Source organism: Leuresthes tenuis, unplaced genomic scaffold, assembly GCF_036924035.1.
Source record: "Leuresthes tenuis unplaced genomic scaffold, fLeuTen1.0.hap1 SCAF_5, whole genome shotgun sequence".
NCBI classification, from domain to species: Eukaryota; Metazoa; Chordata; class Actinopteri; order Atheriniformes; family Atherinopsidae; genus Leuresthes; species Leuresthes tenuis.
The window spans coordinates 22,927,385-22,954,051 of NW_027325359.1; the positions used below are offsets into that span (position 1 = coordinate 22,927,385).

A 26,667-nucleotide genomic window follows, 5' to 3' on the forward strand; every position below is an offset into this window, starting at 1 on the left:
GACACAATAAAACGTAACACGTCCATACTAACACGTTTTCTAGTATCTTAAGTCCCTACAATATCTCTGTCACTCGTAGGACACCAGATACAGGTTCCTGTTTCATTCCTAGTCCATATGTCCCTTTCCTTAACATTTTATAGCTCTTTCTGGTATTATTTGAAGATAGAAGGGATGCATAATCTCATCAGCTTAGTCTTGGTCTCTCCAGGGTCTCCTCCCGAAAGATACTCTAAGGAGACATCCTGTTCAGAAAATTGTAGCTCAGAAGGAAGAGCAGTCGCCCACCAATCAGAAGGTCGGTGGTTCAACTCTGGCTTCCCCGGCTACATGTCGAAGTGTCCCTTAACCCCACATTGCCTCCCAGTCTGTATGAATGATTAGAAAAAGCATGTAGTCAAGTATCTTAAGACGTGCTGTATGAATGTGTGTGAGTGGTGTCAGTTAGACTAGAAAAGCACTATACAAGTACAAGTCCATTTATTTAAAGGGGGAGGCTCTCATTCAAGCACCCACTGCTTGACCTCCTCAGCCCATCTCTAAAGCTACATTCACAATACCGGCCAGATTGTTCAATTCAGATTTAAGTTCTGCATCAATACAGATCAGATTTGACGACTCACAATCAAAACTACAACTGGCTTGCATCTGACCTTCATGTGAATGCGACTTTGCACTGAAATGGCACGCATGTGCACAAGAGGCCTTTTTTTAACAACAACACAAAATGTCATATTTGTGAAACTATTAGATAGTCTTTTCAGCCTGGTAATGTGAACATATCCAGAGTGAACCTAGACCTTAAAGGGGAAGTTTGTTTTTTTTTTAAACCTGGACCTCAGTTTGGTGAAAGTTTAGTTAATTTAGATTATTATTTATTTAGATAATTCGAAATCCACATATATACATATAATGGGAGAGAACGGAGCATAGACAATACAGCCAATAAATATGGCATTTTCTGTCTTTTTTTCACCAATACTTTAAGACGAATGAATGTATGAACGCGTACTATTGCACTGTTAGTTTAGAGCTGCCGTGTTGTTGTTGTTGGGTGCTCTCCAACGTTTCTGTATGATCATTATGTAATGATCATACATGTGCTATTGTGGCTCAGGAGAAAGAGCAGAAGGTCGGTGGTTCGACTCCGGCTTCCCCAGACAATGTCTCAGAGAGCTACTGTCCAAGATTGAAAGTAATTCGTTGCTCAAAATGTTACATTTTTGGTAGGTGCTTTTAAGAATAAAAAACAATGGTGTACGGATCTGGAAAAAGTCTCATAGTTGGTGACAGTGTGATCAAATTAGCATTCCTGTCTGCATAAGCATGTATTGATTTGATATGCAAGAAAGGTGGGGCTTTTGTAGCGTGCGTGTGTGTCTGTGAGAGAGAGAGAGAGAGTGACCTGAAGAGGTAGGGGGCTAACTTAGGGCACCAGTTTACAAAAATGAAGAGATTCACAACATTATGATATGCCGAAATGACACCAAAGCGCCCAGAACGCAAGCTGTTGAAATTTAAATTTTGGCATGTGCTATTGTGGCTCAGGAGAAAGAGCAGAAGGTCGGTGGTTCGACTCCGGCTTCCCCAGGCCATATGTTGAAGCATACTTGCCTTGCATCCATCGAATGAGTAGGAAGCACATACTGCATATACTAAGACATGCTGTGTGAGTGTGGGTGAATGTGGCATGTAGTACCGGTATTAGAAGCACTTTCAATGATCAGCGAGACTAGAAAAGCGCTATACAAGTACAGTCCATTGTTTGCTAGGGGGAGAATGGAGAGCAAAAACCCAACATTAGTCAGGGGCAGCTCTATTGTCACGTTCTTCAATGCCTCAATACAGTGATATAATTGGTGAAGTGCAAAATGCGTCGGAATAACAACAAACTACATTAGTGATAATTATGAACTGGGTTCTTTGCTCTGAGATGACAGTACGTTATCATTGCTAATGCAATCAAGTTTTTGATGAACTGGGTTAGACAAACAAATGCCTTCTGCTTGTTTACATCAGTATGTTTTTGTTCTTTCAGGTCTGGGATGGGACCAGGTGTCCTCACACTCTGCTTAAAGTAATTGTTGAGCTGAATGTGACAGAAGGACCATCCTCCTTCTCCAAGGAGAAAGAAAACCTCATTGCAAACGTTCTTGTCTATGACAATCATGTGGAGTTTGCAAGGCAGCTAAAGGTCAGAACAAGTTTTCTGAATTTTTTTCCCATCATTTATACCTCTTTTTTTTCCCTTCTTTTTTTGTTAAGCTCCTGCTTATGTTGGCAAGGTCACTTGCTGGCTTTAATACGGATATAGCCAATGGCAACTTGTCCAACTCTTAATTTTGTCACTTGCACTGTACCATAACCAGACTGCCCATGATTGTTGAAGCATTTGACTTTTTTTTTTTTTTAATAATACTTAAATCCACACCAGAGAGTGGATATATGATATTAACTTGGTGACATCCACATCATGATTACACATCATGACTGAAATTATGTACCAAATAGGGATGTAACGATAATGGAAATTTCGATATCTGATTATAGTGACCAAATGATTACAATGAATTGAATTCCAATTGGCTTGAATTGGACTATATTATTTAAGTGCCTTGAGATGACAATTGTTGTAATTTGGCACTATATAAATAAATTTGAATTGAAAAATTGAAAATTGAATCACAGTTAACGATATTATCGCGATATTCTCAATTGCTGTACAAATGTCCCAAAAAAACATACATTGAAATGATTTCACAAAATCTTGTGATTTTCTTGTCATACTAAAACATTAAAAGCCAAAATCTTATCAAAATTAAACTTTCACATTTAAAGGGCAAGTAACTGGCACAGAAAGAGAGTTTATTTTAAATTAACAAAGTAAATTACAGGACCAAAGCTTATTTGTCTGGTGTAAGTTTAAATGAACACTTTTAACAACCATAGTATGTCAAAATATGCAAACAATTATCAGGAACAAAAGTTCTGTTGGCTCCGCTCAGTGGAGCACACAAAGCTGATAGTAGACTGGGTGCCTTCGGTTCTGTTTCGTTTTGAGACACTGATGTTAGTTGCTTTGATGGCCGTTAAACCGGTCCATTTCTTTTCTCAGCCTGGAGATTTTCTGAGGATCTACAATCTGCGAGCCATCCCTGGATCCAGTAAGGTGCCAGGCCTCACCAGTAGCCAAACAGAGGAGGTGGATCACCTGGCTTTTCATCTGCATGGGGGGACGTCTTATGGCAGAGGGATCCAGGTTCTTCCAGAAAAAAGTCTTGTTGTGCAAAGGCTGAAGAGGTAAGGCAGAAGATGATGGTCAAATGCAATTAAAAGTTTTGGGAATTTAACTTCATTACGTAGACTAAGAAGCAAGAGGGTTCCTGGTTTGAATCCTGGCATATATATATATATATATATATATATACATACATGCAATCCCTTTACATTTCAAACAAAATCATGTTATAGTTTCATCTTTTGCATTTAAAAAAAATTACTGAAAAGGACCACAGTTTGGGCACCCTGCATATTTAATACCTAATAGCACCTCCTTTGGCAAGTATCACAGCTTGCCAATGGGGTGTGAGACCTTAATTAGCCTGATAGGGTCATGGTTTGTTCACAATCAGTTAGGAAAGACCAGGGGCCTCATGTACAAAGGGTGCGTACGCACAAATAAGTGACGTACACACTTTTTCATGTCAACAATCGGATGTATCAAGAGCGAAATGACCGTGGGAAAGTGCGGTGCCTCATGCCAACTTCAGGGCTGGAGTACGCACTTTTCTACAGCTGTTGATTCTTTGGCGACACTTACAAAGACTTAGATTAGCATAGATTTCCTACTGAAATATGGCGTATGCTCAAACCAAAATGCCTTCCTACGTACAAAAATATCCGGATGTATCAATGTATGCGCATGCATTAATCCATGCACATTTCGTTTGTACATCCCAATCAACATGGAATTTAACACACATGTCGGAGTACCCGACTCCTCCCTGTCTACGTCCCTACTTAAATATGCAAATCATATATAAATGAGTCCTGCACCTGCGATTCCTCTATCTGCACCATCAGAAAATAAAGAAAAAATAATGAGTAAGATGGGAAAAAAGAATAAGTTAGAACAACGCGTACTATTGCACTGTTAGTTCATAGCTGCAATGTTGTTGTTATTGGAGGCTATCGGGGCTTTCTACACACTAGTCTACTGGGATGACGTAATCGACGCCCAGCGCTGCAGCACACCTCATTCATTCTGGTAAGGACGTCCATCGTACTCAAAGTTGTCGTCCACGTCGTCAAAATCTGATAAATATCCTGCCATGCTGCACAAAACTAGCTGTAGCAAACTACGTGTGAAGTTAGCCGACTGTCACAGAGCATGGAGTAAATAAGCTGTGCTGCAGCAGCGAGGCATCTTTAAGATTACCTGTATTATTGCTTCCTGTGAAATCAAGATAAAATGTGCACATACTGGTTACAAATAAGAAAATAACAAACCGTTTCTGCCTTGGTTCGCACGTGTGATTACCCCGTCGCTTCATCGCAGGTCTCAGTAAGGATGTTTCAATCTTCTGTGTCAGAGGTTACTCGCACTTAACACACCGGTGGAGTACAGCTTTTACTGCTGACTCTTTACTTTGTCCTTCAGGACATGTTGGTTAGGCTTATGTATGTTGGGTTGGAAGTCATCTATTGGTTCTGGCACCTTCTTACAGTGACTGGCATGAATCCAGGTTGCTCTTTCTGCAACTTTAACAGCTGTGTGAGTGACCAGTAGCACCTGGAACGGGCCTTGCCAGTTTGGACTTCCAGTGTTTCCTACGAAGCTCCTTCACCACCACCCAGTCACCTGGTTGGAGTGGGTGCAGGGGTGTGTCTGCTGAGGCTGGAAGGGCTGCCTTCACTGTCTGTGAAACTTGAGAGAGAACAGTGGAAAGGTTTCGACAGTAAGACAACATAGCATCATCACAAACAGTTGTGGAGGGGAGAGGTCTGGTTACAGGTCCCACTCCCAGGTTAGGAGGTCTGCCAAATAAAATTTCAAATGGGCTGAGAGTCACTCGAGCTCTGATTCTCATCCTCATATAGGTGGGCACAAATGGGTAATGCTTTTGTCCACGGCAGACCCGTTTCTTCACAACATTTGGCTAACTTGGAATTTAATGTACCATTTTGTCTTTAAAATGACATGAGCTGTTTTTTAGTAACCGGTTTAGGAATGTTCTGAACTGCAGCAACACGTTTAGGAGAAAGTGAGCGCCCATCCTTGGAAATCACATGGCCCAAAAATGTGACTTTGTCCTGTACTAACTGCAACTTAGAAAGGCTGTCTTTATGGCCACAATAATGAAGATGTTTCAGCAGAGTCACTGTGTCTTTTTCACATTGTTGTTTAGATGTTTAGGGCAGCATTGTAAATAGTGGGACTTTAAAAGTATCCCTGGCATAACCGGGTACAAATCCAAGATCTCCCCTCAAACTCAAAAGCAAACCAAAACGGGCTGTCAGGGTGCACAGGGACAGAGAAAAATGCATTACACAAGTAATGCGTGGCTGAACTGCAGCATCCACCGCTTGGTGGTCCTGTACAAAACGCCATTAATCTGGCTGGCCAGTATCTTTAATGTTTTTAACAGGAAATAACGGAGTGCGCACAAACGAGTTTTCACAGGGAACAATGATGCCCGTTTTCTGAAAAGATTGAAAAACAGGCTTAATCCCTTTAACTGCTTCATGCTTCAAAGGGTTTTGTTTTTTTACACAGGTGAAGGTCGGATTTAGGGGTGACAATTACTGGTTCATGGCCTTTTATCAACCCCACATCATATTTGCTCTTAGCCAAAATATCATTGGGCACTTCAGCCAACACCCCCCTGTCACCCTTAAAGTGCAGCTATTTCATTATAACAAGTCCACCATTGTAAAGAGGAATTTAAGAAAACAGAACAGGGTGGTACCTTACAGCTAGGTCATTTGCAGGTTATACACAGTAACACTCAATACAAGCATATGATAATTAATTTTCCATTACAACACCTATAGCCAATTTAGAACTACTTATTAATTTAACAATTATGTCTTTGGACTGTGGGAGCACGGTAAAGCACCAGGAAAGCATAGGGAGAACCTGCAAACCCTACACAGAGGCCTCGGCACTCTACCCTTTTACATTTCAACCAATATTTAGATAAAGAAAGTAAAAAAAATTATTTTCATTACTTGAGTTTCATACTCCAGTCCAATAGTGGAAATGAGCAACTGAATTTTTTATATTTTATTCTGGCTGATTCGTGTGACCACAGTTAGTTCAAAAATGCTATATTAAGTCTTCACTTATGTGACCAAATTGGAATGCCTCAGAATTCATGACGTTGGAATTATTTAATACATGCAGTAACACGTGTGTTTGCAGTCCTGCGTCTCAAAAGCCGAAGTCCTTGTCTTTTTCATTTGTGTTCATAGAGTGATTGAGACTTTCGCAGAAGATGTCGAGGACTACCTCCCTGAGCTGAACGACTCAGAGCTGTTGGAGGTGTGGAGCACTCCACCAGAGTCTTTGGGTATGACAAATGTGTACCTGTCACACTCTGATTTTCTGACATTTTTCAGCAGCAGAAACATGAAAATCCTGACTGTTCAGACCTGCTTATTTCATAACTGATGAAAAGCTGGATGAATGGATGAGGTGAAACTAAAGCAACCTACTTCCATTAGTCAGGCCCTCTAAAACTCCAAGTTCAAAGTATGAATGTAGCCAAAGGTTTCCTCTCCGAGCTGTTAAAAAAACTCTTCAACATTAATAAAAAGCTCTGGAACCAGAAATGCAGGTCTGATGACTGTTGTGTAACTGAAATATTTTTTTTCCTCCTTTTTTTAGCAACCCTTTATTAACATCAACTTTCAGAAAGTGTAAATATGATTCCTTCCTTGACCTGTGTCGCTCAATAATTCTTACTTTTGGTCTGGTCCTCCTGGATGATGTCTTTGTGTTTCAGATGGTGAAACAATGAAATGTAGCACAGGTATGAAACTACAGCACCTCAATGGTTAAAGTTCAGTCCAGAAATTACATATAGATAATCACACGTATCTGTTGTCATTAAAATGTCTTTAGAAATGTTTGCAACATTTTAATGATTAGAAATGCTATAATATTGTAGGTTCCATTGAAATGCATTCATAGCTCACAAAAATGTTGAGGCTTTAACACTTACATTCACTTTCTAGTTTTCTTTTAAGATCAACATTTTACTTCTGTGTTTCTCAGAAAGAAGCTGCAGCCACCAAATACAGCTGGTGACGCTATCTGAACTGAAGAACAGTGATTCGGACAGAGTGTATCATGTTAGAGCCCAGCTCAGTTCTTATGAGCCTCGCAGACTTCACCAGGCTCTAAAACTCTTCTGCAGCAGGTGTACAATAATGTAGGTACTCACACAGAGTCAGATAATTAATGTAATTCAATTAAAGAATCAGGGATTTCCATATAGCATAACTTCTGTATACAGCAACAGAGTGAAGAGCTCTATTGATTAGATCTCAGCAATTGTGAATGAATGTACTTGAGATAATTTATTTAACTATAATGAGGTAAAACATCAGATTACTGACTGTGTACTGATCTCAGTCAGGATGTCCCAGATGAGGAACTGGTGGCAGGTATCTTCTCTGAGGCATACAAGGACTCTGAAGCCTGCAGTGCTCCAGCATGGGCACTCTCTGGAAGTATAGACCTACCCAGAGACTCCCCAGGATGTCCACAGCGTGCTGTGAGTACTCACCTGTCCACCCAGCTCATGACTGAGGGCAAAACCAAGGAGCTCATCTTCCTCATGGGTAACAGCCAACTTCACTTATGTTTTGTTTTTGTTTTTTTTCTTCAAGATAAAACATACACACAACTGAAGAAAATGTTTCGTGTCTTTCTCTTCTCACCCCACCAACATAACAAAAACAGTTTTTGTGTTAATTTTGGAGGTCTTGATGCTCTGCAGGGACTTCTCTGGAGGAGACTTGTCAGGTAGCAGCAGGCTACCAGAACATTGTTCCCGTTACATCATCATCTGGTCACCTGGCACTCCTTGACCTGTCGGCACCTTTCCTGTTCAGAGGCAGGAAGAGATACTATGGGTAGATGTACTTCACAATTTCTTATAAAGTGCTGTGTAAAAAAGGTTGCAAAACAAGAAACAATTTCAGCTATAGATTCATTTATTTATTTATTCTTTTGCTTTTAAGTTCTGAGCAGTACAGTGCTGTACTGATCCAAGGATTCAACCCAGATGCAATTTGATATTAATCTACAAATTTCACCCAATACACCCCAATGTTCCTTGACACCTTCCCTGTACCTGTAGTACCCTTAAACTTCTTTGTCTGGGTGATAAACCATGCCACAATGCACCAACTGATCAGGCATGGTTCTCTGAAAATGAAGAGGAAAGGAATTCAGGTACCGCCTCAGTGGGTTGGAGAAGTTTGGAAGACTAACATAGGCCCAACACCCTTTTATTCAGTTCATTCTAATATTATCATCATCAGCTGACACGTATTCTACATTGATGGTCAGTGCAGTTACATGCGGGCAATCGGATCGGATTAATAGCTAAATTACAATAAGATTGAGTTATTCAGCTCATGTAACAAGCTTAATCCGACAAAAAAATAGAATCGGAACGGGTTACTTGCGATTGAATTAAGACCCTGGGATAACTAGATCCGATTGCCCACTTAATGTGCCTGGAGACAACAGTGGAGCGTCTGCGCATGCTCGAGATTTTTTCCCCCGATTGTCACCCGGAAGTCAAAGTAGACTATGTTACTGTTGTTGTCGCTGCCATCAGAAAGAAACAAACAACGTGATGGAGAATGCGCCGTTGTGCATCGCGTTTGTGCCATAACCATGCTCATCACAAATGTAGAGGGACGTACCTTCATCTTGCTCTTCATTCGCCATCTTTCTCGAATGCCTTAGTTTTGTTGTTATTGTTGGTGGTGAAGACGTCAACCGGAAGTGGCTCTATTAGCGATAGTTGAAATGGATACAGCGCCACTTATCTACTGTGGTATTGCATGCTTTGTGCCAGTGATTCGATACATTCATGGCCATGGAACAAAGGATAATTACCCTTGCTCAGATAAGGAGCGTAACCCAACTATAGCTATAATCGAGTTAATCTCATCATGTAAACCCACTGAGTGTGAGATCTGAAGGCAATATTAGTCATGTAGCATTTTCGATTCTATCAGAGGAAGCTGTGTCACATGCTAACAGATCTTACAAATGCAGTGTAACGACAGCATTTAGCTCATATTGTATTGTGTCTTACAGGTGTAAGCAGTGCTCTGAGGCTGCATTAAAGGAGCCAAGTGCTGGGGGTGTCGGGGTGATCGATGAGAAGATCATTGCAGAGGGTGAGACAGAGTAGATTAGAGTTAGCAGACTGTCACAGGACTGTGGAGCTGAGCAAAAGACAGAAAACAGCTGACACTAAACCCCTGCAAAGGACTAAACAAAAGAAAAGAAACTAAATTAGTGAATCCATCTTAAACAGAAGTGCCCCTCAACAGTATACAATGCTATGTGAAAGTATTAATCCCTTCATATTTTTTCTTTTTTGTTGCCTTACAACCTGGAATTAAAATAGATTTTTGTGGGGTTTGTTTTATTTGATCAACACAACATGAACATTTTGAATTACTTACTGAAATTACTGAAAAGAATCAAGAAATTACTGAAAAGAAACAAGAAATAACGCCAAAAAATCCTTAAACCTTAACCATTCTTAAAGATAAAAAAAAACACTTAAAGTTTGTTATCTGGAATTACTAGTAACTAGGCACTAGTAACCTCCGGCAATGGCAAATGAGAAGGTGGTAATTCCTGCATTTACCAGAGCTACTCACTAGATCATCTATTGTGTCGGCGGTGCATTAGCATCAAGAGGTTAAAGACGGGCCTCTCTAAACCGATAACCCACTGTAATAGGTACTCCCTTGGCTGGGCACTGGAATAGAGTGGCTGGCCTCTAGCATTTTTAGGCTGGCAACCATTATGCTGACACTAACAACATACCAAATGCTGTGGTTACTAGCGAGCTGTAGCTAACTGGATTGACGTTATTGGGCTCACAGTAACGTTACGAGTAGTTGTGAGTTGTAGAGGGCTGGGATGTTTATTACAATTTCGGGAGAGTTTCCTGCCTTAACTTACCTTCGAAACAAATGTCTGCTCTCTGTAGCTCCTCCTCTTGTCAAAACTGTTTCTCCTCTCTGCCGTGTGTGTGAGCAGTGTGCGTGCGCTGCTCTAACTGCTGCTTGGCTGTTACCTGGCTCTGTGTCAACAATCAGATAGTGCTGTAGGTGGGACAATACTGGATACAGAGTGGAAACTACAGACAGAGAGGCGCGGCTGCATCAGAGCCAAAATAATCCGGTTTGAAATTGATCTCTTATTGGCTTTCGGATAAAAATTTAAAAAAAGGCAGATATGCGTCAAAATGCTGAAAATTAGCGCCGATAATCGGTCGATCCCTACAAGAGACACCACTAGGTAAAATAATTAATTTCTATGTAATTCACCTTAAAGTCCTATTGAGATCAAACACTGATCTCTTATGCAGCTCTGAGGCAACTGATTTTTAGTATATTATATAATTAAACAATAAATGGTACAGTGAGAAGCTGCATTACAACCTGAGTTGCCACCCAGGTCAGTTGAGTAGCCACCTTCTCGTTTGCTAGAGATTGAGTTATCAATTATTACCATTGATCAGATCAATTGCTGGCTTTGACAGGGATATAACTGCTTACTACAAGTATATAGAGCTCTATAGTCTTAATTTTGACCGTATCACTGTCCCATCTACCTGCAGTCACAGTTTCTGATACTATACCTTGGCAGTTACCAGGGGAAATACTGGAACTGGTCACATTATTTTGTTAAATATTTTGAGCTGTTGTCTGTGTCTTGTGTTTGTGATAAAAAATGGTTGTATCATTTATCTTCCTCATGATTCAGTGGGTTGTAAAAGTTGCTGAAAGGCTCATGACTGATCTCAGGTCTGTTTAAGCAGCAGTTTGTCTCTGAAATAAATCATATTATTGTCTCTGGTTTTATGGTTTGTAGCACTCGGTGTTCAGCTGTTGCAGTTTGTCTTGCTGATGAAACTGGAGTTGCAGGATGCCACTGACACGCTGGACGTCTTCCTATGGAAAGATGCTGTGAGTTTAATATTTTTGGATCTCTGAAAGAAGAACTTCAGTCTCAGAAACCGTAAAGTTGTTCTTTTTGCGCCTTGATGCCATTCTCATGACTCAACGCTCAACACTTCCTGGCACAGGAGAGGGAAGTGTAGCCTTATATGGTATTATTTTGGGCGTAGAGTATGCAAATTTACTATCCTTGTGCACGTGCACTTAAATACGCACGGGTAAATGTACTGTACTTGTATAGCGCTTTTCTAGTATAACTGACCACTCAAAGCGCTTTTAACACTACAAAGAATTCATGGCATTCATCATTTACGCAGGTCGTTTACACCCTTTTGTTGAATCTGATGTGGCATGTTTGTATGAGACCTTAAGAATATGAAAATGTTCTTGCATGAGGCCAGATGTTATGGGGAGTCGAAATAATGACAAAATTAAAAATAAATAAATAAATTTAAAAAAAAACTACATAAAGACTATAAAGGTTGGGCTACTGTAACTGGGGGATCAAATCGTGATTAAATGTACAGCTCAGGACAGAAAAGTTTAGTGGCACTAGCTTCAGAGTAGAGCCCTGCGCGGGACTGTTTTCTTCATCCCGTTCCCGCCCGCTCCCGCTGAATTTCTGACCCGCACCCGCAACATGTGTGTTACACTCCCGCAATGTGTATGTCCACTCCCACCCGCACCCGCAAAACTTTGAGAATTTATGCCCGCAAAATAATAGAAATGCATTGATTTTGTCTTCTCCCGTCCTGCAGGAGAAAACACATGATTTTATAGGCTATTAATAAAGAGATTCATGGACAATTGATTTCTCCAAATGTCAGACTTGACTTGCTTTGTCTTTGTGCTGTAAAGACCTTCTTTGAGCTTCCTTTCCACATCATTTATTGATATCCTGTTGCTAGGATACATCCCGATCCTGCAGTGTTTTTATTTTTTTTTAGCCGCCCACTCCCGCCCGCAGCAAAGTTCATACCGCCCGAGATTTGAGTTGGGTCCCGCGGAACCAAAAAGGCTCCAGTCTGTCATCAACTGGAACCCCAGTGTCACTGTTTATTATCAAGCAGTCAAGTTTTACATCACCACATCCCAAATCAGGCCTCTGATTGTATGGCAACAGAATTCCAGAACATATGTGGAAAAATGAAAAACATCTGTCAGAACCAGGACAATTGAGTTGGACAGTGAACAGACATTAAATTAGCCTTTTTTCATATTAATAACTTTGTGCTGTCTTGTCAGATACCAGCTCTGAGCTTTTTCCTGTTAACCTGGTGTGCATCTTTTTGGTTTCTTCAGGAGTTGTTCTTTGGTGTGTCAGCACAGGATGTAGCAACCAATCAGGATTCTCAGAACATCCTCAGTCAAACCATGGACTCCCTCTGTCCACAAGATGGCTGTGTGGGTATGTCAAAGAAGCATGTGCACTAAACACACAGCAGAACAGATAGAGGAAGCATTACATGCAATATCTGAGTTCCAAACATCTTCCAGACTTCCAGACTTATCTTTCTTTTTCAATTAATATGGATGGTAATTTCTCCATACTCCACTGTGTTGTTCTCGCAATAATAATTGAATAGGCGTTTTTGCTCTATGCCAACACTAACTCAACAAAAAAACTTTTTTTTCGTTTATTTTTTGACAATTAACTTTTGACAGATTTCTCTTGTTAAAATAAAGCGGCAACATACTCAAGACATACGCACATGGACAAAATTGTTGGTACCCCTCTGTTAATGAAAGAAAAACCCACAGTGGTTGCTGGAATAACTTGAAACTGACAAAAGTAATAATACATTTTCAGTAAACTTTACTGAAAATTAACCAATAAAATCAGACATTGCTTTTGAGTTGTGGTTCAACATAATCATTAAAAAACTAATGCTGTGTGTTTTGGGTCATTATCCTGTTGGAAGACTCATGACCTGCAACTGAGACCAAGCTTTCTAACACTAGGCAGCACATTTCTCTCCAGAAATCCTTGATAGTGTTGAGATTTCATTGTACCCTGCACAGATTCAAGACACCCTGTGCCAGATGCAGCAAAGCAGCCCCAGAACATAACCAAGCCTCCTCCGTGTTTCACAGTAGATAATTGAACCACAATTAAAAAACAATGTCAGATTTTCAGTAAAAAAATATTTTATTATCACTTTTGTCAGTTTCAAGTTATTTCAGTAACCATTGTGTTTTCTTTCATTAACAGAGGGGTACCAACTATTTTGTCCATGTGTGTACTCATGAAGACTAACACCAGTGTACAAAACCTGTCATCAACACAATCAGTACAACAACAGTGGAGACTTTCTGAAATGTAAACGCGCACCTGAATATAAGCCCCTCTCTCTTATTTTTAAAATAAAATCCATTTTGTACTTGTATAGGCCACACCGGATTATAAGCCGCGGGTGTCCACATTGTAATATGTGATATTTACACAGAAAGATGTTACACGTGCGGATTTTTTAACTTTTAATTAAATGCCTATGGTAACATAAACAAACAGGTGGCGCAAAGGCTTTTTATTTTTTCTAACAGTGCCTGTAACACGGTTGGTAAAAAAAAAAAAAAAAAAAGACAGTAGCCTTCTAGGAAAAGTCATTGATCGCCTTCTTCATCTTCCTCCTGTGCACTAAAACCATCAAAGTGATCTTCTTCAGTGTCTGAATTGAACAACGTCAGAACCTCGTCACTCACTTTAGTTTCTTTGTTGTCACTCTCACAATCTCATGTCAGATTGATCGCCTTTAATTTAAAAGTTGCATCATATGCATTTCTTCGTTTGTTTTCCATGTTGAGGGTGAGTACAAATGACCGATTTACAATAATTTTGTGTAAGTGTGTTTGATTCATCATATAATTTCATTGGACCATTGTGAACTATTCCTTAATTTTATTGGTCTAATGTTACGAGGCAAAATGTTTTTGGCAGCATGAAAAAAAAAGCAAAAAACATATTAGCTGCACCGTATTATATGTCGCGGTGCTCAAAGCCTGGGAAAAAAGTAGCGGCTTATAGTCTGGAATTTACAGTACTTTGTATGAACTTTTGTTTGTTTGTGTTGTGTTGTTTCATAGTAGAACTAGTTAAGACAGTGAGTAACTTTTAAACGAAAAGATGCTAAATATATAAAACGTTACTACATGTGATAAAATTACTAAAATACTTACTAATGTAATTTAGTGACAAATGTGGTGTCAATAGGGTAACAAAAGTAGCATGATGTAAAATCTAGTTTATGTGGTGAGGAGTACATACTGAAAATAGCCACAGTGCATCTCTCAGCGTAAATGCTTTTTTTTTTTTATACCCTTCACCCCACTGAGAGCACCATCAGTTTGATATCAGTCTTAGGTTTGTAATGCTAGATTGTTGCCAGGTCAGCGCCCATGGCTCGACTTTTGTCTGATGGCATACATAGCAGAGGATGATGGGATACAGAACCAGACCTGCTACCAGATCTGCAACACCACCATCATAAGACCTTCTTCTACGCAATCAGACCCTGCCTAAAGCAGCACTCACAGCCTCAAAGAACACTGAGCAACAGTCCCAAAAGAGTCCTACCGAAAAAAGATTCTTCTTAAATTTTGTATTTCATATCCTCACAGGTTGTTTACCATTTTTGTATTTATTGTGCCAATGTAATTAAACATTTGTACATGTAATGACATGACAAATCTATGTAAAGCAGTCATGTGTGAGAGTATTTTTCATTTAGTTGTTTCCTCTACAGCTTGTAGTACCATTTTAAATACTATATAAATTTTAAAATATATAAAATAAAATGTTAACCACTAAGCTTGTTGAGTTATGTCCAGCTGCTGTTGGACATGTGCATATATATTATTACCAACCACTGAATTATTACTGATACAGGAGTGTCTTAGTAGCACAGTGCTATAGCTCATTTACTGTTTTATGCTTTCAGTTGTTGTTTTTGAAGAATTTACCTCATCCTGTACAGCTATAAGCAGAACATTAGCTCAATAAATTCGGGTTTCTTTAAAGAGAATTTGTTTATCACTGTCTCCATGTAACAGAAATATTGCAAAAGTGGTCATTATGGTTTTGCTCACCAGTGTACAAGTTACAATGATCTATTGGTCTGAGTTTTCTGTTCTTACCCTGAACTCAGCCAAACACAAAACTAAAAAAAATTTGATTCATATTGTCAAAGTTCATAAGTATTTTGATGCGAGGGAGGCCTCTGTTACATGTAGAAATGGTCAAACTCAAGATTAATTACACTGTCTAGTATCACTTCCTGTTGAATTGTTTGTTTTTTGGTTGCTGCAAATTTTGATTTCAATATTCATTTAAATTTAGTTTTATACACAGTTATAATTTCAGTTCATAATGAAAGTCATATTAGGGCAATTAGCAAGGTGAAGATCTGAAAATAGAATGGGACCAGATTAGGTGATGGCATCTAACTGTTGCAACAGTTGGTGAATGAGGGCAGAGATATGTTTAAATGTTAACTACACCCTCTCTGCTGTGGATACATGTTCTGGATACCCTGAGGAAATGAAAAGACCACCCCTTGTTTCCAGTTGGCCTCTGCCCTATGTTTGTGGGGGCTCTGTCCAGGGGCTTCCTCTGCAGTCTTCTGGGTGGATGCGTGGTTGCCCCTGCGGTGGGCTTCCTGGGTTCTGTGCTCCGTGGGGGCTGCTGGTGGCCTGGGTCTTGTGGCTCTCTCTGCCTGCTTCTGATTGTCTGCTTTCAGGTGCTCCTAGTGGTTCTAAGGCTGGATTCCCCACAGAGGCCAAAGATTGTCTCCTGTTTTGTTTTTACAGGTGTAGCAGCTGGTTGTCTGGTTTTTCATTGTTTCTTGATGGTTTCTTTCTATTTCTGTTCCGTTTCTGTTTCTTTGCTCTTCCTCTTTTCCTGTCCCCGGTCAGGTTTGGCACTGTCACATTTTAAGCATTGTAACAAAATGAATAAGCAGTTCTTTGGCATCAAGGCGAGATTTACACTCATAAAGCTGTGTAGGAACAATGCAAAAAAAACGTGTACATTGTTGTTAAGGTTTTTTTTTTTTTTACTAAATTATTTCATAACCTTTTGTATCCTGTTATACAAACCAGATTACAGCGGCAAGAAAGCTGTTGTGTAATACCAGGAATTTCCACTAGATGATTTATGATGAAACAGTTGACTTCTCATCCAGATAGGAAGTCTGTCCCAGCTCCCAGTCGGCGTGAGGCGGGGTGCATCCTGAACATTCGCAATCACCTGTTGACTTCCCTTTTATTCTAAAAAATAAATAAAATATTCCACGTGTGGTTATATTGAACTTTAAATATACATACGTAATATACACATTACATAAACTATAGACAAAACCACAGCTAGAGACGTCTGTAAAAACTTTAAAACTTAATAGAGCTTTTATAAACATCGATATAAATCATACGAAATGGTACGTACAATATTAAAGCTGATTTTCTATTCGGTTTTTGTACCAAGTATCGTAAGATTTTACATGGGGGGGAAAGTGCGTTATGAATGTGAAGGTTTTCACAAACATGTTCAAAATATAAAAGATGTTTTTTTTTGTAAAGGAGGCTATATTAATTTTTGGAAGATGACTCCCTCTCCTCCTCCTCTCCCGCCTCCTCTTGTCCCTCTCCTCCCCTTTAGACTGACCATGGTACTCTTGTTCGGCAGCGTTTCGTCGCACTCTGCCGAAGTCTCCGAGTGCTCGTAAGCGGGTCCACGTACAAAAACTTGACAAGAGAATGCATAGTTGGAGACTCCATCTACTACTTCGCTGAGGTCGACCGGTCCGTTTAAAGTTTTCAACATAGTTTGAATACTTTTGTTTTGTTTGTTTACTTCGTTGTTGATGTCTCCGGACTGGATACACTCCAGGACGTACCCGAAGCCGGCAAGTGTTCTGCTTTTACGCGACCAAAAACTTGAAAATGAGAAACAAGTGAAATTGCTGCGGTAGTTTAAAGTTAAGTTAAGCACATTTTGTCTATCTTAGAAAGTAAATATGGATCGATCATTTTGGTTAACACTGTTTCACTTGGTCGTTTAGACAAAATCCATGATGCTGCCTCCGCGCCTGGGGCTACTGTATTTGTTGCTGTGCAGCGAGGTCGCTGTAAGTCAGCTGTATTGGCATAAAACAAAGGCGACTTTGAATCCTCATTATGAATCCGCCACCGCTGACAAGAATGCACATACCCGTCGATGGCGCACAGTCAGTTGGGACTTCAACGGGGGAATGTCCGGTGCGAATGCGCAAGCTTCTTGGCTTCATACTCTGAACACGAAATCATCTGAGCTGTTGGCAATACTAAAGCCCGAACGGTTTGTGCGTAAAAGCAGCGTGCAAGATGGAACTGCGCTCATCCAGTCTGTTTCCGCAGATGACGCTTTACGTACGAAAGAAAACAAGTCTAATGAGCCATCGAAACGCCAATGTAGTCCTGGAGAAGCTCTTAAACTAACCCTACATGGACTGACCTGCATACCCAGAACGAGCGAACACAAACGGCGCCACACGCGATGTCCAAAATCCGGCAGGGCAAAACGGAGCGAGCCACAGCAGGGTGCGTTGGTGACTCGGCCTGTGGCCATGGCGCAGAAACAAAATTCCGGACCCACAATCGTATTCAACACTAGCAACTATGAGGACGAGTACGCTCTGCCAGACTTTCCCGACACCACGCCATTCGTACCTGTTAACACGCGGACGAGACGCAAACACATGAAGAATCCATTTTACCCGGTCACCGCAGAGTCGTACGCGATCATGATATTTGCCACAGTGATCTTCAGTGTGGGGATCGTCGGGAATGTGTCGGTTATGTGCATCGTGTGTCACAACTATTACATGAGGAGCATCTCCAACTCGCTGCTGGCAAACCTTGCACTGTGGGATTTCGTCATCATCTTTTTCTGCCTGCCGCTCGTGGTGTTTCATGAGCTCACCAAGAACTGGCTGCTGGGCGACTTCTCGTGCAGGATAATCTCCTACCTGGAGGTGAGAGGGGTGGGTCTGGTTTAGCTCCTGAAGTTGATGCTGCTGGATGTTGGAGTTAGTTTTTATTACACAAATAAAAGCAGGTGTTAGAAAAGTTTTGATAAATACCACATGAGTGGTAGTGATATTAAAATAGGAAGTGCTTACAAAAACGAGACAACAATTAGATTATATGGTGTACTGCTTTAGCATCAGTATTCAGTATTTTAAAGAAAGGGTTACATTTTTCCAGCCCTATATATCAGTAACCAGTTGCACATTAAAGCATGTTTTTTTTTTCTTTTTGATGTGATCATTTATGATATTCATATGGGATATTAAAGGACCCATAAGCTGCCATTTAGACAGAAAATAGCCCTGCATTAAGAGACTGCGCCTGGTGTCTGGGGTGATACAATTTAAGAATCTGTAAGTAGTGTTGGTGGAATAGATTATTGAATCCAAAGTTGATCACACATGCACATAAACACACAAATATTCAGTTTATCTGAATAGATTTTTTTTTATTCCAATAAACTAATATTTTGTTTGTTTTAACTGCCTTTTTTGGTTTGTCTGAATGCAGCCTAAAGCCTCCAGCACAGTAGCAACAGCTGTGGTGTAACCTGGACTCAAAGGAAGACAAATATATTTGTGTTCATGCCAACAAGAGACAACAGTTGAACAGTTTTAAGTCAGTTACTTTCAGAGTTATGTATTTCAGTGAAATGTTTGGTTAAAGCGTTCAACCGACAGTGTGTGCTTTAACACCCACTTAGTAAGGAAAATATTTTTATGCTATATGTAGTGTATGTTCCAATGAAATTATGTTGTCTTTACCTTAACCAAGTCTGTAATACCTAACCTTAACAACATAGGTTTTAATGCTTACACCAAACGAAATACATACTGACTGGCAGTGATGTTCTATTTAGATAGCAGGGCCTTCTCCTCTCATCCTTGCCATGCACAACATTCTTGTTTAGTATTCAGATTGTAGATTTGTGAACATCAACATTAGTCCGTATCAATGAGGCCTTTTGCTGTAACATTGCAGGCTACAACCTTACATGTCTTGCTCCTGAAGTAGTCTTTGTTAGTTGGTCATTCTCAGAAGGGTGGAATTTCCTCCACTGGAGTCCACACTCTTAAGACATGGTTTTCAAGTCTTATCATGAGTGGTGTGCATAAGCAACCTTTTTTCAGGGGCCCATGAGGCATTGTAAAGTTCAGACTTTAAGTGTTCTCTGCTCTTTAGGTAAAAACTCAAACCTGATTGAAAACACTGCTTGAAAACAACAGACTAATATGACCTTTAAATACCTGATTATACTCAAGATTCAGTTATTATATGTGGTATTCGATGACCAAGTATGAAACTATTGTCCTCCTTGTTAAATTGGGCTCTCTTTGCCCACTCTGAAGACAATTGGCTTGAATTGGACTATATTACTTAAGTGCCTTGAGATGACAATTGTTGTAATCTGGCGCTATATAAATAAAATTGAATTGAATTGAATTGAATTTGTGTAAATCTAAAAATTATACATTTTCATATTACTGCAACGACAAATTCCTTTTTTTTACAGGTAGCATCCCTTGGGGTTACAACCTTCACATTGTGTGCTTTGTGCATCGATCGTTTCCGTGCAGCCACTAATGTGAAGTTGTACTATGAAATGATTGAGAACTGCACATCTACCACAGCCAAGCTCACTGTCATCTGGGTGGGTGCTTTGCTGCTGGCCTTGCCTGAGCTGCTCATCAGACAGCTGGTAACTGAAGACGGTGACCCGCATGATGTGACCCCCTGTGAGCGTTGTGTGGTTCGGATCTCCACTGAACTACCGGATACGCTATATGTTTTGGGACTAACCTATGATGGTGCACGCCTCTGGTGGTACTTCGGCTGCTATTTCTGTCTGCCAACCCTGTTCACCATCTGCAGCTCATTGGTCACAGCTCGTAAAATCCGTCATGCCAAACGGACCTCTGTACGTGGGAGCAAGAAGCAGATCCAGCTGGAAAGCCAGATGAACTGTGCCGTGGTAGCATTAGCTATCCTCTATGGCTTCTGCATCATACCTGAGAACATATGTAACATTGTTAGCATGTACATGGCAGCCAGTGTTCCCAGGAGAACACTGGACATCCTGTATCTGGTCAGTCAGATGCTGCTCTTCTGCAAGTCTGCTTTGACACCTATTCTGCTGTTCTGCCTCTGCCAGCCGTTTACCAGAGCCTTCCTGGATTGCTGCTGCTGCTGCTGTGACGAGTGTGGCCCACCCCGCTTACCAACCGCCACCAGCGATATTGACGAATGCACCACCACTGAGCTGTCACCATTCAGTACCATCCACAGGGAACCATCCACCTCTGTCTCATATTCTGCTGTGGGAACACATTGCTAAGGTCAAAGTAATGAGATTGAGTACAGACCAGATATGTCGTCTATAGGCAGACAGAGTCAAATTAAGTGTCTGTCCATTCATTGTTTACAGAATTTTTATATGTGAAAGAACACAGTTTATTATCAGTTATTGACAGTTATTGTATTTCTTCGTTTGTTTATATTGTTTTAGTTAATTCATCAGTATTTTGTATTGAACCTGCATGTCAGTTTTACCAGTGTATTTTTCAGAAACTCAGAGCAGAGATGAGAAATAATCGTTTCTCTTGTGGTCTGTTCACATAATGTGATCATTAGATCTAGTTTTCTAGATTGTTATAAGAGTCCAGTTAGTGTTGAAATAAACAATGGACAATTTTCCTACATACACCTTTTTTCCTCTCTTCCAAGCTACCAAGGATATCACAAATTTACAACCACAAAGATGAAGCGTTACGGCTGGGCTATGTTGAGATAAATCACATAAAAAGAAAATATATCAGTGTACAATAATATATTGAGAATGGCTGTTGTGTTTGCTGATGTCCTTCTGAAAAAGATCTAGCTGTGTATTTGTTTTTTCACTTTTGTTTTGACAGCAGAAGTCTATATTTGCCACAAAAAAGTTTTACTCTTAAAACAGAGAAAATATTAATTTTTCAAACATTGTTTTGCATTTCAATAGTTCATTTATTTTTCACTCAAGGACTATAGAAAATATATTCCATTTGAAAAAAATGGGAACTGGAAGGCACATTGCCTGATAGAACTGATATGGATGGTGGGAATGTTGATAAAGACATGAACAGCAAATCATTAAAGCAATGGTAATACTTCTTCATTACATATTATTTAAACCATATTACCTAGAGTGGGTACATACTGTTGATATCAATCTCCACATTTCAAGCAAGAGAAGATCATATTTGAAAAAAGAAATAAAGTCGTCACTGGTCGCAAAATTACTATTTCCATCCACTGGAGATTTGGAAGTCCAAAATGAAGTTATATTAATAAAGCCTCTAAAGCACTCAGAAATATTTTCATTGGGAAATTTCATTCCTACATTTTAAGAAGAGACCTTAATCCATAGAGCAAAGCTGAATACCTCTTCATTCAAACATTTACTCTCAAGTATGACTTGAGTTGATGGTTGCAAAAGTTAATTAGCAAATTCTACTGTTCTTTACCAAAGTAATATGATTTGAAAAGTAACTTGTTAAAAAGTGCAGTTTGCAATCTAATGTTGCAAATTTCCTGTTGCAAACTTAATTAAATGAATAATGGGACGGTGTTAAATGTGCATTCTGTCATAGGTCAAATAACTGCTGTAGCTAGAGGTTTTTATGCTGTGTGTGCTGTGGTTGGTGCCACATGAGTGGTCTTAGCCCATATTTTCATGACAGAAACATATGTTCATGGAGACTCTGAAAGCAAAGACTTGCTCATTTTGTGGACAAATTTTTTTTCCTTTACCTGTTGGCAAGTTGTTCTCATCACACATGCAGCCTGTAGCTTACAGTGTAATGGCATCCTATCATGTTATGATAGTGACATGCTTGTCACCTGGTTGATGGAGCCACATTGGTTGGTAATTTGTAGCCCTCGATGCATCGATGATAAACCCACAATAGGAAAGGATATAGTCGGCTTTATTCTAGTAGTCATACAAGCATTTAATAAAAACTTTGCCGGTAAACATGTTACTTTTTGTGTTAAATGAACTATCTTAGAACAAGAAGTGATTTTTTTTTCACTTGTAATTACAGTATTTTTTAATTTATGCAACCTCCCTTGAACAAACTTTTTTGTATGTGTTAACTTATTTAGGTCCCTGTTTACTAGACTAGCACAGCACAATGATCACCAATGTAGAATGGATGGGCTTAAAGGGGAACTCTGGTATTTTTAAACCTAGACCTTATTTCTGGCATGAAATACGTTTATCTACTCACCGAGAACAGTTTGACAAAAGTCGGCGTCCTTTGGGAGCTATTTAGATAACTCGCGATAGGCGTATATCCATATAACAGAGTGAACAGGGCAGAGACGATGCAGCCTCTATATAAGGCATTATCTGTCTTTATTTCACCAATACTTTAAGAAGAATGAAAAATGAACGCGTACTATTGCTCTGTTAGCACATAGCTACTGTTATGTGGCTACTTGGTAAGAGAGCTAACACACACCTCGACTGGGACGACTTCATCAACACACATGGCTGCAGCACAGCTCATTCACTCCGGTAAGAACATCCATCTTACTCAAAGTCGTCGTTCACATTGTCAAAATTTGGTAAATATCCTGCCATGTTGCACAAAACTAGCAGTAGCAAACTCTGTGTGAAGTTATCCGACTGTCACAGAGCAAGGAGTAAATAAACTGTGCTCCAGGGGGGCGTGTGGATGAAGTGGTTCCAGTAGAGTACCTGTGTAGAAATCCCTCCGTTAGCTCTCCTATAGCCGCAAGTAGCCACATAACAGCACCTTTGAGCTAACAGAGCTATAGTAGACGTTCGTTCATTCATTTGTCTTAAAGAAATAAGGTCTAGGTTTAAAAATACCGGAGTTCCTCTTTAACTAGTTTGAGAACAGACTCACTTGCTATGTGGCAGGTACAGTGCTTAGTAGTTGGGTCTTGCAAGTATTAGCATGTTGTGTGTCAAAAGTTGTTCACTGTGCAGTGTATATACAGATAGATGAGGTAGTGCAACTTGCTGTGAAGGTAAATTCAAAGTAAAATTAAATTAGGCATTAAGAAGCACTTATATGAAACAGTCAATGCATATGTTGTGTATTGTGATTGGGTCCCTTTTTCTAACATGGAGTGGATGAAGCTTAAGATCTACACTGCAGGAGGCTGGTGGTGAGCAATATATTTTGGTTTTACTTTTAGGGTGGTAGAATGTTGTCTGTTGTTTTTACTTTATTCTTTATTCTTTCTCAGGATTACAGAATTCACAAACATCTCTCTTACAAGCAGTCATACTGCAGTAAAATTTCTCATCAACCTCTGACTATTCTATCAATTGGTTTCTATCAGTTGGTCTCGCCCACAGTTCCTTCAATGAAGTGTAATTTCCAGAATATACCCATTACCACACTGATATTTTGGCGTAAATATTTCCCCAAGGCTTTCAGAGCTAACAAAACTCAACTATGTTGCCTTCTCAAGAGAACAGATGAGGATCTCACGGGTTGGAAGTCCTTACGGAGAGAATTGCCACGATCAAAATGATGATCCTACCAAAAATCAAATACCTCTTCTTGTGATACCCATCAAACCATCCCTGATCTCTGGAGTGGGGGGTGGTTGCAACCCCCTTCCCCCATTACTATACACAGTTCATATAAAGACATATAATTGACACACACACATACACAAGCATTTATTCTCTCTCATGTACACCCCACTGTTATAATAACTCATAATAAAAACTCACTAGCCGGCTTAGCCGGTGATAAATGAGTAACTTTACCATCTATTTCGCGGGACGTATGAGCGCGGTTTCTATGGGAACGCATCCGTCGAGGCTGCCGTACTAGAGGAGTGGGCGTGGGTCACTCTTGGGTTGGAAAAACGAAAGACGCCGGTACAAATACAAATGCAAACACAAACAAGATGTGGCGATGGTTGGGGCAGTCGACCGTGAAGAGAAAGGATATGCTTCCCAAGGAGGTAGGGGAGGAGGAGGATATTTGACCTCGCGAAACAAAAAAAAAAGGAAATTTAACTGTAAATGTCTAACTGGTCGTGAGTGGCCCGTGTATGATCACGAAAACAACGTAATGTTCTGTCAGGATTATCGAATGTATGCTAAAGAAAAACACAAAACGAATCACTTGTGGTAGGAACTAATAATGTCAAAGAAGACAGTTCAGAGAGCTCTGACGATGTTTAATCTTTACATACTGTTCATATTCAACCATTTCACTATATCCCCCTCATAATTAGTTTCTCTGTACATAATTTTGTGTCATTTTGTGCATTATCTGCGCTGAAACATGTTTAGAAAGTCATAAACTATTTCCATTTTTGTGTATTCAGGGTCACATTAAGATTTTTTTTTTTCCCTTGTCCTGTTCAGCATTATGGCAGCAGAATTGTAGTCTGAATACCTTTGATGCCAAACAGATTTGCTTTGCCAAGGGAAGTTTTATAAATGTAAAGCTCCCCTTGATGCCCATTTATTTATTTCTGTTTACAATATATGACATGTAATAGAACTGAACCGGACCGGGGGACAAGGAAAGAAGAAGAGGAAAGAAGAGGAAACAGAACAAAAATAGAAACAAAAACCAGACAACCAGCTGCTACACCTGTAAAAAACAAAACAGACAACAATCCATGGCCTCTGAGGGGAATACAGCCTTAGCGCCACCAGGAGCACCTGAAAGCAGACAAGCAGAGAAAAAACAAACACACAAACAAACAAAAACAAGCACATGAAGCGGCAATCGCATACAACACAGCTGTGGATATAGATGACCTGAGACGACATGATAATACATCAACTGCTTAGCGACCATGCTACTGGACTAATGAATGTGTGTGTGTGTGTGAGAACATGCAACACCCATGGCACAGGACCTACATGATAACCGTGCTTAGTTATGAGTGTATAAGCGTACGGGGCCACAATCCACAGCCCCCCCAAGCAATCAGAAGCAGGCAGAGAGGGCCACAAGACCCAGGCCACCAGCAGCCCCACAGAGCACAGAACCCAGGATGCCCACCGCAGGGGCAACCACGCATCCACCCAGAAGACTGTAGAGGAAGCCCCCGGACAGAGCCCCCATAAGCATAGGGCAGAGGCCCTCCGGGAGCCAGGGGCAACAGCCCACTGACCCCGCCAGACCCCAGCCGCCCAGACATGGGCCGTGCACTGGACCCGGGCCCCAGGAGCCCGAGCGCCCCCAAAACCCCCGGCAGAGGCCCCACCCAATACCCAGGAGGGCCAAGCGCCCCAGACAGCCACACAGTGGGTCAGCGCCTGCCCCAGCGCCCCTGGCCAAGTGCCCTGGGAGTCAAGACGTGCCCACAGGTAGGTGAAGTCGCGAGCAGCGGGGAGAGGCAACGCCGCCCCCCCATCGGGAGAAGCACAGGCAGGCCAGGCGACAGCTAGTCCCAGATCCAGGCCCAATCATCACCACACACACTTTCACGTCCCATACATCCACACATCCACACGTCCTCCCTCCCTCGACTCCGCTGGGGTGTAGTGCAGCGGGCACACCAGGGGGCCAGCAGCCCCCCAGCCACCACAGACCCCGAACCAGCAGAACAATGAATTAATCCTCCTGGCCCCTCCCGCCCCGAGCAGCAACCAGGAAGCAGGGGTGTGGGAAGAAGACCCCTCCCCTCACCCTTCTGGCTCTTCAATATTTTCTAATAGTGAGCAATTAAAATTGAGGGGCAGCCAAACTTGTAGAACTGGGAGCGCGGCCCTCTGGGCAGCCTACATACCCAAAGAGCCCCGCCCACCAGATGCCACTCAGTGTAACCACCCCCCAAGACCTAATGTGTGTGTGTGAGTGTGTTTGATAAGTAGTAATGTCTAAGGGAATCGTCAAATTTCTAGCTAAAAAGAAAAGTTTTGTTTGTTTTTTTTTATTTTTATATACCAAAAATTGGTCTAGTTATATATAAAAATAAAAAACAAAAGTTGTTCACTGTGCTGTGTATATAAAGATAGATGAGGCAGTACAACGTACTCTGGCTGTGAAAGTGAGGTCAAAATACTATCATGGAGTTGATGACGTTTAAAACCTACACTGCAGGAGGCTGGAAGTGAGCAATATATATATTTTTTTACTTTTACAGTGTTGTCTCTCTTTATCTTGTAAACCAGCTAACTTCTCAAAAAAAGTTTTCTCACATGATAGACACATCATGTCTAAAGTCCGAGTACTGTCAAATCAAAGCTGCAGACAACAATTATATCACAATGCTGGCCAAAGAAACAAACTGTGGTTTAGCTCTTTGTACATAGAAGTAGACAAATGTAAGCAATTAAGAAAATGCCCTCTTTACTTTAACAATCTGCTGTGCGAATATATGTGCAAA

At 40.6% G+C, this 26,667-nt stretch overlaps 2 protein-coding genes across 3 annotated transcripts in view; both read left to right on the top strand.

The window, feature by feature from the left end:
* The window catches only part of pot1 (protection of telomeres 1 homolog), a 35,065-nt gene extending 19,822 nt beyond the window's left edge, over positions 1–15,243 (top strand). The window contains exons 10-20 of one of the 2 annotated variants that reach the window (XM_072386470.1): positions 2,039–2,194; positions 3,116–3,300; positions 6,475–6,572; positions 7,008–7,034; positions 7,280–7,436; positions 7,640–7,848; positions 8,007–8,142; positions 9,344–9,426; positions 11,141–11,235; positions 12,529–12,634; positions 14,613–15,243. In XM_072386470.1, the coding sequence (XP_072242571.1) occupies positions 2,039–2,194; positions 3,116–3,300; positions 6,475–6,572; positions 7,008–7,034; positions 7,280–7,436; positions 7,640–7,848; positions 8,007–8,142; positions 9,344–9,426; positions 11,141–11,235; positions 12,529–12,634; positions 14,613–14,746 (1,386 nt within the window). In that variant the 3' untranslated portion in view covers positions 14,747–15,243. The remainder of the gene's footprint in view (positions 1–2,038; positions 2,195–3,115; positions 3,301–6,474; positions 6,573–7,007; positions 7,035–7,279; positions 7,437–7,639; positions 7,849–8,006; positions 8,143–9,343; positions 9,427–11,140; positions 11,236–12,528; positions 12,635–14,612) is intronic. The other variant, XM_072386471.1, reaches the window with a different exon arrangement.
* A 1,653-nt stretch (positions 15,244–16,896) lies between these two features.
* gpr37a (G protein-coupled receptor 37a) lies at positions 16,897–22,288 on the top strand. The gene is made up of 2 exons (XM_072386472.1): positions 16,897–18,233; positions 19,802–22,288. The coding sequence occupies exons 1-2, from the start codon at positions 17,292–17,294 to the stop codon at positions 20,621–20,623; spliced, it is 1,764 nt and encodes a 587-aa protein (XP_072242573.1). The 5' UTR covers positions 16,897–17,291; the 3' UTR covers positions 20,624–22,288.
* The last annotated feature ends 4,379 nt before the right edge of the window (positions 22,289–26,667 follow it).

Coding starts and splice junctions, on each gene's coding strand:
- gpr37a (XM_072386472.1), top strand. CDS start 17,292: ATGATGCTGCCTCCGCGCCTGGGGCTACTGTATTTGTTGCTGTGCAGC. Junction 18,234..19,801: donor GGATAATCTCCTACCTGGAG/GTGAGAGGGGTG, acceptor TTTTTTTTACAG/GTAGCATCCCTTGGGGTTAC.